Raw genomic sequence first — 13,693 nt, 5'->3', positions numbered from 1 at the left:
AGCACAAAGGTTGACAATGAGGTGTAAACACTATGGTGTAGCTTTGAATGCCATTTCTGCTAAATGCTCTGCTTGGGTGAAAGAAAAACACTTCTGAAGAAGGACATACCCAAAGCTCTCAACATTACAGCCAGCAAAGTAGTCCTTCATGCTGCTAGTTCTGAATACATCGAGCTGATGGGAAGAAATGGAACAATTGAGCAAAGTGAGTAAATTTAATGCATCTTTAATTAGGACAGTGTAATCTATCCAAGCTATTGCTGTTAGCTTACCTCTTTCTCAATTTTCTCTTTGCTCTCGTGATACATCTGTGACCTGGAGTCCTGCAGTTCTGGGGAGTAGGGAAGGTTGGAGATTCTGAATTTTAATCTGAAGTTTTCTTTCCCAGAGTTGAGAGGTGTTTTGTAAGTTGCTGCCTCAATTGCTAGCTCCAAGCCTGGAAATTGATGGAAAAAATCGGGATAAATTCTAGCAAAGAGAAACAGAGGGTCTTGTGCCAATCTGTTGTGCTTGGAAGACTTAGCTGGGAAAATATGATGAGGTACTAAAATATTAACAGAACGTGAGTTGCACTGGCATCTGACAGTAAATTCCCAGTCTACTCTTTGAAATCTCAGTCCTTCAGCAATATACTAAGACAGCCAGTTCTTCAGGAAGTTGTACATTTGGCAAAAGGTAAGTCTGTTTATCTCTAAATGCTTGAAGTTACAGTAAGTAGTTATCACTTCACTTCCTGTTTGACATCGAATAGCCCCTTAAAGTATTGAGGACTAGAGGCCTAGACTGAGACAGACTGAATGTGGTAAAGGACTAGCCCAACTCTGACCTCAGTTCAGTCATTCAGGAACAGGCTTTTTGCCATTGTTAGACCAGAAAGCGGGGAATTCTGTGACAGTGGGTTGATCTGGGTGGAAATGGGGCACCTGAGGTCTGAGCTTTACATACCGCCTACTGAGAATTCTTGCAGCTGGTAGCTGCTTCCCAACCATAGTCCAGTTGCATTTGAAGTCCCATCCTGAAAAGCCCTTTCAACTACAGTCCTGTTGATGCTGGGCTCTGGTCGGAAGAAGCACTTGCAGTCAACCACAATGGATCCAGTCCTGTGGAGAAAACAGATTCTGAGATAGATGGGCTGATCATAAAGCTGCTTCATGTAGGAAATAATTTCCTTAGGGGTTTCTGCTGTCCTGTGTTAATGTTTAAGCTAATGTGATGCTTCTGGGAGATGTGGAACAGGCTGCTTTGGGAATTTTCCTTTGGCTAGGGACAGTAAATAAAATAAATATATAAAATACCAATACTTATTGTTTCTGCAAACTTAGATTATGATTACCCTGCATGAATAACATGAATGATCGGCACTTGTTTAAAAATCTTCTAGCCACTGTGAGGGTCCCTTGTCCAAGCCTCTTCACATGTAAAGCAGGACACTACAGATATACCCAAAGCCCTCTCTTAAAAAGTAGCAGAGTCCAAGTTGGGAAGAAGAAGGAAGAATTTGCAGGGTAGCCATTCAGTCCTCATTCTTAAAGAGGTAAGGTTGCTGATGTTGATCAGTAATTACTGGGATATTCAGAGACTTGGGAGTACCTTACAAAAATCCTGAGTCTGAGGAAAATGTCAGTCCATAGCAAGTCAGGAAAAATTCAAACTGATGAATTCTGGAAAGCTCATAAGGCATTAACCAAACCATTTCCAACATGAGAACATAGGGGAGGAATTTTGCAAAGGACAAGGGTACTTGGCCATTGGAGAATAGTACCAGGAGGCAGTAACCTTTTAAACCTTTCTTAATGAAATTGTATTACAGACCTTAGTCTTGTAATACTGCAGTTCAGGAACTGGTCTTGCAGGTTGCTTTGACGGTATAACTGGTTCATCTGAAATTAAAATATCACATTAAATAATGAGTTCTGGACCTCATGGTAGATGCTTTAGCGCAGTAGGAGGGCTTCTAACTTTGGAACAGCTCTAGATTATTATTTTTCTAGTTGGATTTCATGGGAGATTTTTTTATTTTTAATTTTTTACTTCTGAGTATGCCTTCTGGTGATAGGGTCCAAGTTCCAGCTTGGTAGGCCTTTTTGTCTTATCTGAGCAAGTTGCCACTGTTAAACCATGCAATCTGACTGATGGCTGTCATCTTGATCCATATTTCATGGACAGAACAGACTCAGATCTCAAAGCATGCAATGTTATGGCTTCGTTTAAAAAGCAAGAACTACCTATGTAAAGCTTTATTAGGATGGATTGGTGCTGAAGAGAATGTGTTGGTTTCTCAGCGATGAATTATAAATGTGCTGACCTCTGAGTTGGCGGAGATTTGTGTGCACTTCTAGATACGCGAGTAAAATGCCAAGTGTGCATTTAATAGATGATCTCAATCTGTTGCATTTTATAATGTATGTCTTTGGCTAGAGATAATTTCTGAAGACCACATGTAAAGGAATGAACTTAAAAGTGACTGACAGGCCAATCACATCTTTTAGATTCTAGAATTTTTTACTCACAGATGTTTTTTAATTAAAAAATCAACCTATGGTAGTTGTTGCAAAAATTGACCAATTAGTTATGGCAGTATTTGAGTTGCAGCTCCTTACCTTGTTACTGATGCTTTCCACTGCTGCTTTATATTCTGGAGACTGAGAGTCTGGATTAGTTAAATTTTCATTGACTATTCTAAAGCTCAATTTGTAGCCCATTATGGCTGGAGCTTTAGTCAAGACAGGCTTTCTGGTGGTAGCTGCTTCACTGAGGTGGAAACCTAAATAAAAAAAGGTAGACTGTTTTTATTTTTACAACAGACAAATGCACACCATGAAAACGATAAGGGTGTGTCCCTGTTTAGTTTCTATGATGTAACAATGAAATTCTCCAGGAATTTGTATGATTTAATGGATGGAAATGTTTCTAGAATGGCAACAACATGATGGTTTGGTTTTGCCATAGTGTCAAAAGACACAGAATCCCAACAAACCAAAGGGAAAGTTCATTAGTGCTCAAGCCCTGATGGAGTGGAAGAATGAGGAATGATCTCCAAGTGATCCCAAAATCTTTATTTGATACTGCTTATGGATGCTTACCATCAATGTACAGGCTGTTCTTCTCTAGGCTGTAGTGCCCTAGTTTGGTGATGCCATTTGTCATGGTGCTCAGCTCATGATAAACCATTTCTCTGTCAAACCTGGCAATGCTAATGTCATTTTTGTAGCTGCAGAGAGCATCAATGCCAGTGTCGTCCATGTCTCTCCCAGACCTAAGTGAAAATGTCACATTGTTTAGGACACTGCTAATACTAACAGAACACCCTGTGTGATATATATGTGACTAGGGAAAAACAGGCTCTGAAACCTATCAGCACAGTTGGGATCCTGACATCTTTCAGTGGCTTCTCAAGAATTGTGGCAGCAGTATTTAGATACCAAGATAATTTTACCAGCAAGAAAGTCATGATGGAAAGGAAGGTGCCACTGGCTTCTGTTTTCTGGCATCAGGATATCTATGGTAAATTATTTAAATTTAGCGTGTGTAAGAACAGACAAATGGTTAATTGCACTTTCAGGAATCTTACCTAAATCTCATCACTTTACATCCAGTGTAGACAGAACTTATGCTGCTTCTTTTAAAGAGAGGATCGATCTGTTTAAAAAAAAAAAAAAAAGGTAAATTTGAGAACTTGAAAGCATATCCTGAGTTTAATACACACCAAACATCACCATAACACAAAATGGGCAAGACTAGAGCCAGACTTACATAATGGTTGATAGCTTTTTCTGTGGAAATGAATTTGCGGGAACTTGGTGCATCCAGATCTGCAGTGTATTGGAGGTTGGTCAAGGTGAAATTAAGTGTGAAATGACCCAATGTTGGGCTTTGTACAGTAGTTATACTAAGAGCTGTAAACAAATGGATTAAAAGAAGGATTATGATTTTACTTTACAAAAAGATTTATTTTCTTTCAAAGACATTCCCAATCCTATCAAACTTCAGGGCTACTCCAAAGAATCTGTTTGCCTTGTGTTTTTTTTTTAGCGCACCACTCCTTTGATAGCTTTCCCTGGAATGAGTTTGGCAAAACACTTACATGATCTCTCAAGTGGTTCATTATAACCTGGAAAGGAAATGCAAGAGAAACATGATGTAAGAGATCTATATACACTTGGAGAATGAAAGAGAAGAGGGGACAATTAAATGGATGACTCAGGAATGAATCACCAGAACCAGTCCCTGAGGGCGTGAATCTATTAAACTATTACTTAAGCACAAGGAGCGTTTATATTAGCAAAGACTACAATGCAAAAATACATGCTGCTGCTTATACTAAATAGCAGTAGAGTAGAAATCAGGTGAAATGGTGATATGAAAATGCATGACTGATATCAAGACTAAAATTGTCACTCTTCAATGTAACATAGAAATTTAAATCTTCAAAAATGTCTGTGAAAACATTCTTAGAAGCATACACTTCATCTTACACAAGTTATGCAGTAAACTCCAGACGAACCACCTTTTCCTTAAGGTTACTTTTATTTTTTTTAACTGAAGTCTTTCCTAAGGCCCACCGTGGTCCCAAACTGCTCTAGTGACTGGAGAAATGAGAAAATCAAGCATTTACCATTGATATAGAGGCTCTTGTTGTCCAGTTTATAAATTCCTAATTTGGTGATGCCATTTGTCATGCTCCTTAGTTCTTGGTAAACCTTGGCTTGGTCCAACTTGGGCACTTGAGAGCCATTTCCATGGTTGCAGATGGCATCTACTGCAGTGTTATCGCTAGTCCCCACTGACCTGAGGAATTAAATATAATGGAGCTCCATTAGTTATGATACAAATCTGTGGGTTTTCTTCTGATATGATTAAAAACAAGCACAAAGCCATTAAATTTGTCCTCAGTTCTCAGATGAACTGTAGAAGTTAAGATGTGGTAAACACAGCATACAAAAGCAGCATAAAAAAGTGCATAAAAGCTTTATTTTAATGATACTGACTACTTGAAAAAGGAAACAAATTCATTAGTTTTTAAGTGTCTGTCAAACATAAATCCATTTGCTAAAGTTCATCTCCAAGCTATGTTGCTCACCTGAATCCTATTGCTTTGCAGCCAATGAAATCAGAGCCAATGCTGCTCTTCTGAAGCAGGGGGACAAGCTGACAAGGAAAAGGTCTTTGTGAGTATGGGAAACCCAAAATACTGTCTGATTTCAGTGAAGAACATCATATTTTTCACTTACATAATGTTGCATTATTTTCTTAGTAGAATTGAATTTAGCAGAATGTGGTGTCCCTAGTTCAGTCGTGAACCTGAGATTGGTTATGGTGAAGTTCAATGTGAATTGCTCTATTATTTGTCCTGGGCTTTGTGTGGTGGACGGCTTCACCACTGTAACGGAGAAAAAAAAGCTACACAGGTAAAAAGAAGACTCTTCGCTTTTTTTTTTTTTTTACATTTAAATAAGAAAAACTTATGAGCATAATCACACACTTCAGGTATTTGGCAATCTTAGGAGCATTGCTAAATCAGATAAAAATGACGTGCCTTTGAGTAGCTTTGACAGGTATCAGTTTTTAAATATACTTACAGGACAGACCATGCGGTTCATTGTAATCTGAAAAAGAAATGGACAATCATTAGGAAAATATTTCAAGAATGTTTTCTGTCCTCTACTTTTCAAGAGCAGCAGGGCTAAACACATGGCTTTTTTTTATTACTAATTACTTCAGGACCGTGGTTACTACATTCATGATTGTGTTAACTTAGTGATACTTGACAGGCTTTTGTCCTTTGCTTTTTGCTATGTGTTCTGAGATGTATTTAATCCTTCTCATTCTCATTTCAAAATGGTTTACGTCAATATAAGGAATAATGCCTTGAGGTGGTCCTGTTACCGTTAATGTAGAGGCTCTGGCTGTTAAGGCAGTAGTGTCCCAACTTAGTGATGCCATTTGTCATGTTCCTCAGCTCATGGTAAACTGTCACTTTGTTGAACTTGAACTCTGAAGGTTCATCTCTATAGCTGCAGATGGCATCTACTTCTGTGTCATCCCTGTCTTCCTTTGACCTAGGAAATGAGGCATTGTTTTAAGGATATTAGCTGGTTGGTGGAGAAGTCCATCTTAGCTTTTATTATATGATCAAGGTAATCACTCGGTGACATTATGTTGATGTAGTGAATATGAGAAATGAGAAACTACTTTTAACTTCTTAAGAAGCAGGTAACAGACTTTTCCCAGACGTGGCTCTTACCTGAATGCCATTATTCTGCAGCCAATATAAACAGAGCCAATACTGCTTTTTTGGAGTAGAGGGTCAACCTAGAAATTTAGTTATATATAAGTACAATGTCATGGCAAAGGCTAGAAATTGGCAATATTTAAAGAACTGTGCCTAAGCAAGGAATGATTCTGCCAGACTTACATAATTGTACATGACTTTTTCAGTTGATTTGAATTTTTTAGAATTTGGCATCCCCAGGTCTGCAGTGAATGGGAGGTTGGTTATAGTGAAGTTCAATGTGAAGTTCCTTACTGCTGGTGACAGATGTTTTGTACTTTGATCAACGACTGTAAAGAGCAAGGTAGATTATTGTTTGAAAATATAAATTACAATCATCATCCTTACAGAAAATCCCTATAAGAAAAAATATAATATTCTCATTAGATAGATTATTAGATATTCTAATTGGCTTTAGGGTCATAGCAGCTGTGGTTTCCTAACAGGCTGCCAGATTTTCATAACAATAATTTATAAGTGTTGTGCTCTTGGTTGGTTAGTGCATTTTATTTTATTTTTTTCACTATTGCTAACTAGAAAAATCTTCTTGCCATTTCAATTGATATTTAAAAGTACTTACGTAGCCCAGGCTGCAGTTCATTATAACCTGGGGGGGAAAGGACAGTATTTGAGAAACCGGCTTATAATTTGAAATGCTTTGTCCGTAGTGGAACACAACTTGAATCATTTTTGTTTGAGAGAGCCTGCATAAACATTTTTTAGGAAGGGCTGATTTGATGACTGTCTAAGCATAAATTCACTTTATCACTGTATGTTAATGGCAAACTGCTGCTTTTCCTAGTGCACAGAATTCTCCCTTCCTCAAGGATGTTGAAAGGGAACTTACCTGTTGCACAAACCTAATTTAATTTCTACATTGACAATTTAAGTACAACTTTTGTCAAGTGGTGTCCTGTTCTAGTACTGTTCTTCTGCAGGGAAGTGCATTTCTAGTGTACCTTGGGAGGTCAGTTGTTATACTTTTTGGAGAATAACTTCATGGTACACTATAGATTGCTTAGTACAAAGGTGCAAAAGCTATGGCTTCTTTGCTTTGGCTAGTATTTGCTTGTGCCCTTTCTTCAAGTTTTTATTGCTTCTGTAGTTATGTAGTAAATCAAATTCTCCATCCATCTGATAACAAATCAACGGTCAGAAGAGGATCCCCTCCTGACATCAGCTCAGCTACTTACCATTAACATAAAAGCTGGCTGCATCCAGCCTGTAGGGTCCTAGTTCAGTGCAGTTGGCTGTCATCTTGCTCAACTCATGGTAAACCTTGATTTGGTCAAATTCTGTAGGAGTAGCATTGGCTTTGTATGTGCAGACTGCATCCATAGCAGTGACCTCTCTATTCTTCACAGACCTGAAAAATCGCATATTTACAGACTTGAATGACACCTGTGTGCATTTATTTGCATTTGTTTGCACACTACCATGGAATTGGATTTCATCTTAAAATACTGTATAACGATGTTATTATTTGAATGAATGCCCTCAAATTCTTGAAACTAATTTATGTTGCTTTATGCAATCAGAATAGCATTTCTACAATCTAACTAAATTGTATTGAAAATTAGACTACCTTCATGTAAAGTTGGTGGGAAATCAATGCAATCAACATAGAAGAAATTATCTAATGACCACTCAATCATGAGGGATCTTAAATGAGGTGTAATTCTACTCTGTACTCTTTAGAATTTAATAGCTCTATCAGGTTAGTAGCAAACAAAATCAGGAAGGGATTATATGATAATGCCTGACTTAATCCTATATACTAACATCTGCATAATCCTTATTGTCAGTAAAAGTATGAATTGTCATTAACTTCTATAATAAAAAACTATCAAGATATGAATACCTTAGCAGCATCACTGTACATCCTCTGTGAACAGCCTTAATGCTGCTGTTCTTGAGCATACGGTCAAGCTGCCAAGAAAGAAAAGATTATAAATTACAGTGAATAAAAAAAATAAAAGAAGAAAAACATAGACACGAGAGGATCCTGACTGAAACTCACCAGGTATGTAAGATTTTGTTTCGCAGCACTGAATATTTTAGAATTCATATCTCCCAATGATGAGTGGACAAGATTGGTAATAGTGAAGTTGACTGTGAAATGTCCCTCTATTGGAAGAGATGTAGCTGCAAGAAAAAAAAACTAAATTCTTTGAAACATAAAAGAAATTATTCATAATATGGTAACTGACAGAGACAAAGAAGCCCCTAACAGATGGAATGCATTGTAAAGATACTGAAAAAAACAGCATGAAATAATGATGCCAGCAGTCCTAACAATAAAGTGCAGAGAATGAAGCTAAAGAGGAAGTAGGAGGAGATTAAAGCCCATTATGGGTCCATCTCGTTGCTGCAAGGTACTCACTGGGTGTGACTGGCGGTTTGTTGTAACCTGGAAAAAGGGGGAGAGAGGGATGAGCTGGAGCCGGGAAAGGGGATGGGCGAGGGCTGGGGAAGGCTGCCGCAGGAAGGCAGAGGGAGAGGCCTTGGTCACCGTTGACGTAGAGGCTGTCCCTGTCCAGGCTGTAGGGGCCCAGGCGCGTGATGCCTCTGGTCTTGTTGCTCACTTCGTGGTAAAGGCCCACCCTGTCCAAGCCTGGGGTGGAGGGCTCCTTTGTGTAGGTGCAGACGGCGTCCACGCCTGTGTTGTCCCCTTGCCCCACTGGCCTGGAAAACAGAAAGCCGTGCCTGAGCGCCCCTTTCTGTGCCCTGTCGCTGCAAGGTCAGGCCTTGGGGCTCCTGCAGCCACGTCTCTGTGGGGCATGCGCGTTCTGTATTCCGCCGTCAGGCACGGATGGCGTGCCCTTCCTGTCCTGCCTCCACTAAAAGTATGGCGTTTGTCAGAAAGCACTGGGCAAGGCCAAGCTTTGGAGTCATTCTCGGGGCTACGCTGTGACCCGCAAGTGAGAGGGAGGGCAGCGAGGGGAGGCCCTGAGGGAGGAGGGCAGCAGGGAGATGGTCCCGGCTCCATCCTGCTGGCGGTGAGAGCAGAAGCGTGACGGGCTACCCAGTACTCATGGGACCTGCAGAGGGACACTCGGGCTCCCCCCATACCTGAAGGCTGTCGTTCCACATGCAAGAAAAGCGGGGCCAATGCTGCTATCCTTCAGAAGGCGGTTGAGCTGCCAACGAGAGAGGTTTCACAAGTGAGCCCTGTCCCTCTCCCTGCACTCCTGCCAGTGCAGGGGCCAGCAGGAGGCCTGGCCGTGGCAGTGCCGTGGGCTACCTACCAAGGTGGTCATGACTCTCCGGGTAGTGTTGAGCTTTGCCGAGTTTGGAGTGGCCAGGTTGGAATCGTAGGGGAGATTGGTGATGGTGAAGTTGATGGTGAAACGCTCGGGGCCTGCAGTGGTCGTTGGTGGATGAGTGGGAGCTGCAAGAAGCATGGACGGGGAGTGAGATGGCGCAGGAGCCAGGCTGTGGAGGCTCTGGGTGGACAAGCGCAGGGGTCTCTGGCCAGCCAGCCTTCCTCTGCGGTGCTCGTCACGATGGGGAAGGCTGGCAGGTTCCCCGCTTGTGCCAGGGATCGCGAGCCCAGCCCCACAACCACCCGTGCCCGGGGGAAGCGGCCCGCGAAGCGCTGGTTGCCTTTGGGGTCCATCTCGTTGCTGCGAGGTACTCACTGGGTGTGACTGGCGGTTCGTTGTAACCTGGAAAAAGGGGGAGAGAGGGATGAGCTGGAGCCGGGAAAGGGGACGGGCGAGGGCTGGGGAAGGCTGCCGCAGGAAGGCAGAGGGAGAGGCCTTGGTCACCGTTGACGTAGAGGCTGTCCCTGTCCAGGCTGTAGGGGCCCAGGCGCATGATGCCTCTGGTCTTGTTGCTCACTTCGTGGTAAATGCCCACCCTGTCCAAGCCTGGGGTGGAGGGCTCCTTTGTGTAGGTGCAGACGGCGTCCACGCCTGTGTTGTCCCCTTGCCCCACTGGCCTGGAAAACAGAAAGCCGTGCCTGAGCGCCCCTTCCTGTGCCCTGTCGCTGCAAGGTCAGGCCTTGGGGCTCCTGCAGCCACGTCTCTGTGGGGCATGCGCGTTCTGTATTCCGCCGTCAGGCACGGATGGCGTGCCCTTCCTGTCCTGCCTCCACTAAAAGTATGGCGTTTGTCAGAAAGCACTGGGCAAGGCCAAGCTTTGGAGTCATTCTCGGGGCTACGCTGTGACCCGCAAGTGAGAGGGAGGGCAGCGAGGGGAGGCCCTGAGGGAGGAGGGCAGCAGGGAGATGGTCCCGGCTCCATCCTGCTGGCGGTGAGAGCAGAAGCGTGACGGGCTACCCAGTACTCATGGGACCTGCAGAGGGACACTCGGGCTCCCCCCATACCTGAAGGCTGTCGTTCCACATGCAAGAAAAGCGGGGCCAATGCTGCTATCCTTCAGAAGGCGGTTGAGCTGCCAACGAGAGAGGTTTCACAAGTGAGCCCTGTCCCTCTCCCTGCACTCCTGCCGGTGCAGGGGCCAGCAGGAGGCCTGGCCGTGGCAGTGCCGTGGGCTACCTACCAAGGTGGTCATGACTCTCCGGGTAGTGTTGAGCTTTGCCGAGTTTGGAGTGGCCAGGTTGGAATCGTAGGGGAGATTGGTGATGGTGAAGTTGATGGTGAAACGCTCGGGGCCTGCAGTGGTCGTTGGTGGATGAGTGGGAGCTGCAAGAAGCATGGACGGGGAGTGAGATGGCGCAGGAGCCAGGCTGTGGAGGCTCTGGGTGGACAAGCGCAGGGGTCTCTGGCCAGCCAGCCCTCCTCCGCGGTGCTCGTCACGATGGGGAAGGCTGGCAGGTTCCCCGCTTGTGCCAGGGATCGCGAGCCCAGCCCCACAACCACCCCTGCCCGGGGGAAGCGGCCCGCGAAGCGCTGGTTGCCTTTGGGGTCCATCTCGTTGCTGCGAGGTACTCACTGGGTGTGACTGGCGGTTCGTTGTAACCTGGAAAAAGGGGGAGAGAGGGATGAGCTGGAGCCGGGACAGGGGACGGGCGAGGGCTGGGGAAGGCTGCCGCAGGAAGGCAGAGGGAGAGGCCTTGGTCACCGTTGACGTAGAGGCTGTCCCTGTCCAGGCTGTAGGGGCCCAGGCGCGTGATGCCTCTGGTCTTGTTGCTCACTTCGTGGTAAAGGCCCACCCTGTCCAAGCCTGGGGTGGAGGGCTCCTTTGTGTAGGTGCAGACGGCGTCCACGCCTGTGTTGTCCCCTTGCCCCACTGGCCTGGAAAACAGAAAGCCGTGCCTGAGCGCCCCTTCCTGTGCCCTGTCGCTGCAAGGTCAGGCCTTGGGGCTCCTGCAGCCACGTCTCTGTGGGGCATGCGCGTTCTGTATTCCGCCGTCAGGCACGGATGGCGTGCCCTTCCTGTCCTGCCTCCACTAAAAGTATGGCGTTTGTCAGAAAGCACTGGGCAAGGCCAAGCTTTGGAGTCATTCTCGGGGCTACGCTGTGACCCGCAAGTGAGAGGGAGGGCAGCGAGGGGAGGCCCTGAGGGAGGAGGGCAGCAGGGAGATGGTCCCGGCTCCATCCTGCTGGCGGTGAGAGCAGAAGCGTGACGGGCTACCCAGTACTCATGGGACCTGCAGAGGGACACTCGGGCTCCCCCCATACCTGAAGGCTGTCGTTCCACATGCAAGAAAAGCGGGGCCAATGCTGCTATCCTTCAGAAGGCGGTTGAGCTGCCAACGAGAGAGGTTTCACAAGTGAGCCCTGTCCCTCTCCCTGCACTCCTGCCGGTGCAGGGGCCAGCAGGAGGCCTGGCCGTGGAAGTGCCTTGGGCTACCTACCAAGGTGGTCATGACTCTCCGGGTAGTGTTGAGCTTTGCCGAGTTTGGAGTGGCCAGGTTGGAATCGTAGGGGAGATTGGTGATGGTGAAGTTGATGGTGAAACGCTCGGGGCCTGCAGTGGTCGTTGGTGGATGAGTGGGAGCTGCAAGAAGCATGGACGGGGAGTGAGATGGTGCAGGAGCCAGGCTGTGGAGGCTCTGGGTGGACAAGCGCAGGGGTCTCTGGCCAGCCAGCCCTCCTCCGCGGTGCTCGTCACGATGGGGAAGGCTGGCAGGTTCCCCGCTTGTGCCAGGGATCGCGAGCCCAGCCCCACAACCACCCCTGCCCGGGGGAAGCGGCCCGCGAAGCGCTGGTTGCCTTTGGGGTCCATCTCGTTGCTGCGAGGTACTCACTGGGTGTGACTGGCGGTTCGTTGTAACCTGGAAAAAGGGGGAGAGAGGGATGAGCTGGAGCCGGGAAAGGGGACGGGCGAGGGCTGGGGAAGGCTGCCGCAGGAAGGCAGAGGGAGAGGCCTTGGTCACCGTTGACGTAGAGGCTGTCCCTGTCCAGGCTGTAGGGGCCCAGGCGCGTGATGCCTCTGGTCTTGTTGCTCACTTCGTGGTAAAGGCCCACCCTGTCCAAGCCTGGGGTGGAGGGCTCCTTTGTGTAGGTGCAGACGGCGTCCACGCCTGTGTTGTCCCCTTGCCCCACTGGCCTGGAAAACAGAAAGCCGTGCCTGAGCGCCCCTTCCTGTGCCCTGTCGCTGCAAGGTCAGGCCTTGGGGCTCCTGCAGCCACGTCTCTGTGGGGCATGCGCGTTCTGTATTCCGCCGTCAGGCACGGATGGCGTGCCCTTCCTGTCCTGCCTCCACTAAAAGTATGGCGTTTGTCAGAAAGCACTGGGCAAGGCCAAGCTTTGGAGTCATTCTCGGGGCTACGCTGTGACCCGCAAGTGAGAGGGAGGGCAGCGAGGGGAGGCCCTGAGGGAGGAGGGCAGCAGGGAGATGGTCCCGGCTCCATCCTGCTGGCGGTGAGAGCAGAAGCGTGACGGGCTACCCAGTACTCATGGGACCTGCAGAGGGACACTCGGGCTCCCCCCATACCTGAAGGCTGTCGTTCCACATGCAAGAAAAACGGGGCCAATGCTGCTATCCTTCAGAAGGCGGTTGAGCTGCCAACGAGAGAGGTTTCACAAGTGAGCCCTGTCCCTCTCCCTGCACTCCTGCCGGTGCAGGGGCCAGCAGGAGGCCTGGCCGTGGCAGTGCCGTGGGCTACCTACCAAGGTGGTCATGACTCTCCGGGTAGTGTTGAGCTTTGCCGAGTTTGGAGTGGCCAGGTTGGAATCGTAGGGGAGATTGGTGATGGTGAAGTTGATGGTGAAACGCTCGGGGCCTGCAGTGGTCGTTGGTGGATGAGTGGGAGCTGCAAGAAGCATGGACGGGGAGTGAGATGGCGCAGGAGCCAGGCTGTGGAGGCTCTGGGTGGACAAGCGCAGGGGTCTCTGGCCAGCCAGCCCTCCTCCGCGGTGCTCGTCACGATGGGGAAGGCTGGCAGGTTCCCCGCTTGTGCCAGGGATCGCGAGCCCAGCCCCACAACCACCCCTGCCCGGGGGAAGCGGCCCGCGAAGCGCTGGTTGCCTTTGGGGTCCATCTCGTTGCTGCGAGGTACTCACTGGGTGT

The 13,693-nt window shown here is 47.1% G+C and overlaps 1 protein-coding gene across 1 annotated transcript in view; it reads right to left on the bottom strand.

Annotated features, from left to right (window-relative positions):
- Positions 1 to 13,693, bottom strand: part of MUC16 (mucin 16, cell surface associated) — a 32,494-nt gene that overhangs the window by 2,691 nt on the left and 16,110 nt on the right. The window contains 30 exon segments of the mRNA XM_066983645.1: positions 110 to 174; positions 273 to 436; positions 946 to 1,100; positions 1,813 to 1,880; positions 2,601 to 2,764; positions 3,084 to 3,256; positions 3,572 to 3,639; positions 3,754 to 3,896; positions 4,085 to 4,111; positions 4,616 to 4,788; positions 5,081 to 5,148; positions 5,232 to 5,380; positions 5,580 to 5,606; positions 5,887 to 6,059; positions 6,245 to 6,312; positions 6,416 to 6,561; positions 6,852 to 6,878; positions 7,465 to 7,637; positions 8,133 to 8,200; positions 8,292 to 8,432; positions 8,665 to 9,004; positions 9,344 to 9,411; positions 9,490 to 9,717; positions 9,878 to 10,262; positions 10,692 to 11,176; positions 11,178 to 11,520; positions 11,860 to 11,927; positions 12,036 to 12,178; positions 12,336 to 12,778; positions 13,208 to 13,692. Coding sequence (XP_066839746.1) covers positions 110 to 174; positions 273 to 436; positions 946 to 1,100; positions 1,813 to 1,880; positions 2,601 to 2,764; positions 3,084 to 3,256; positions 3,572 to 3,639; positions 3,754 to 3,896; positions 4,085 to 4,111; positions 4,616 to 4,788; positions 5,081 to 5,148; positions 5,232 to 5,380; positions 5,580 to 5,606; positions 5,887 to 6,059; positions 6,245 to 6,312; positions 6,416 to 6,561; positions 6,852 to 6,878; positions 7,465 to 7,637; positions 8,133 to 8,200; positions 8,292 to 8,432; positions 8,665 to 9,004; positions 9,344 to 9,411; positions 9,490 to 9,717; positions 9,878 to 10,262; positions 10,692 to 11,176; positions 11,178 to 11,520; positions 11,860 to 11,927; positions 12,036 to 12,178; positions 12,336 to 12,778; positions 13,208 to 13,692 — 5,228 coding nt within the window.

This window comes from Anser cygnoides, chromosome 27, assembly GCF_040182565.1.
Source record: "Anser cygnoides isolate HZ-2024a breed goose chromosome 27, Taihu_goose_T2T_genome, whole genome shotgun sequence".
NCBI classification, from domain to species: domain Eukaryota; kingdom Metazoa; phylum Chordata; class Aves; order Anseriformes; family Anatidae; genus Anser; species Anser cygnoides.
The sequence above is the reverse complement of the archived record's forward strand: the minus strand, read 5'-3'. Positions and strand labels throughout refer to the sequence as shown.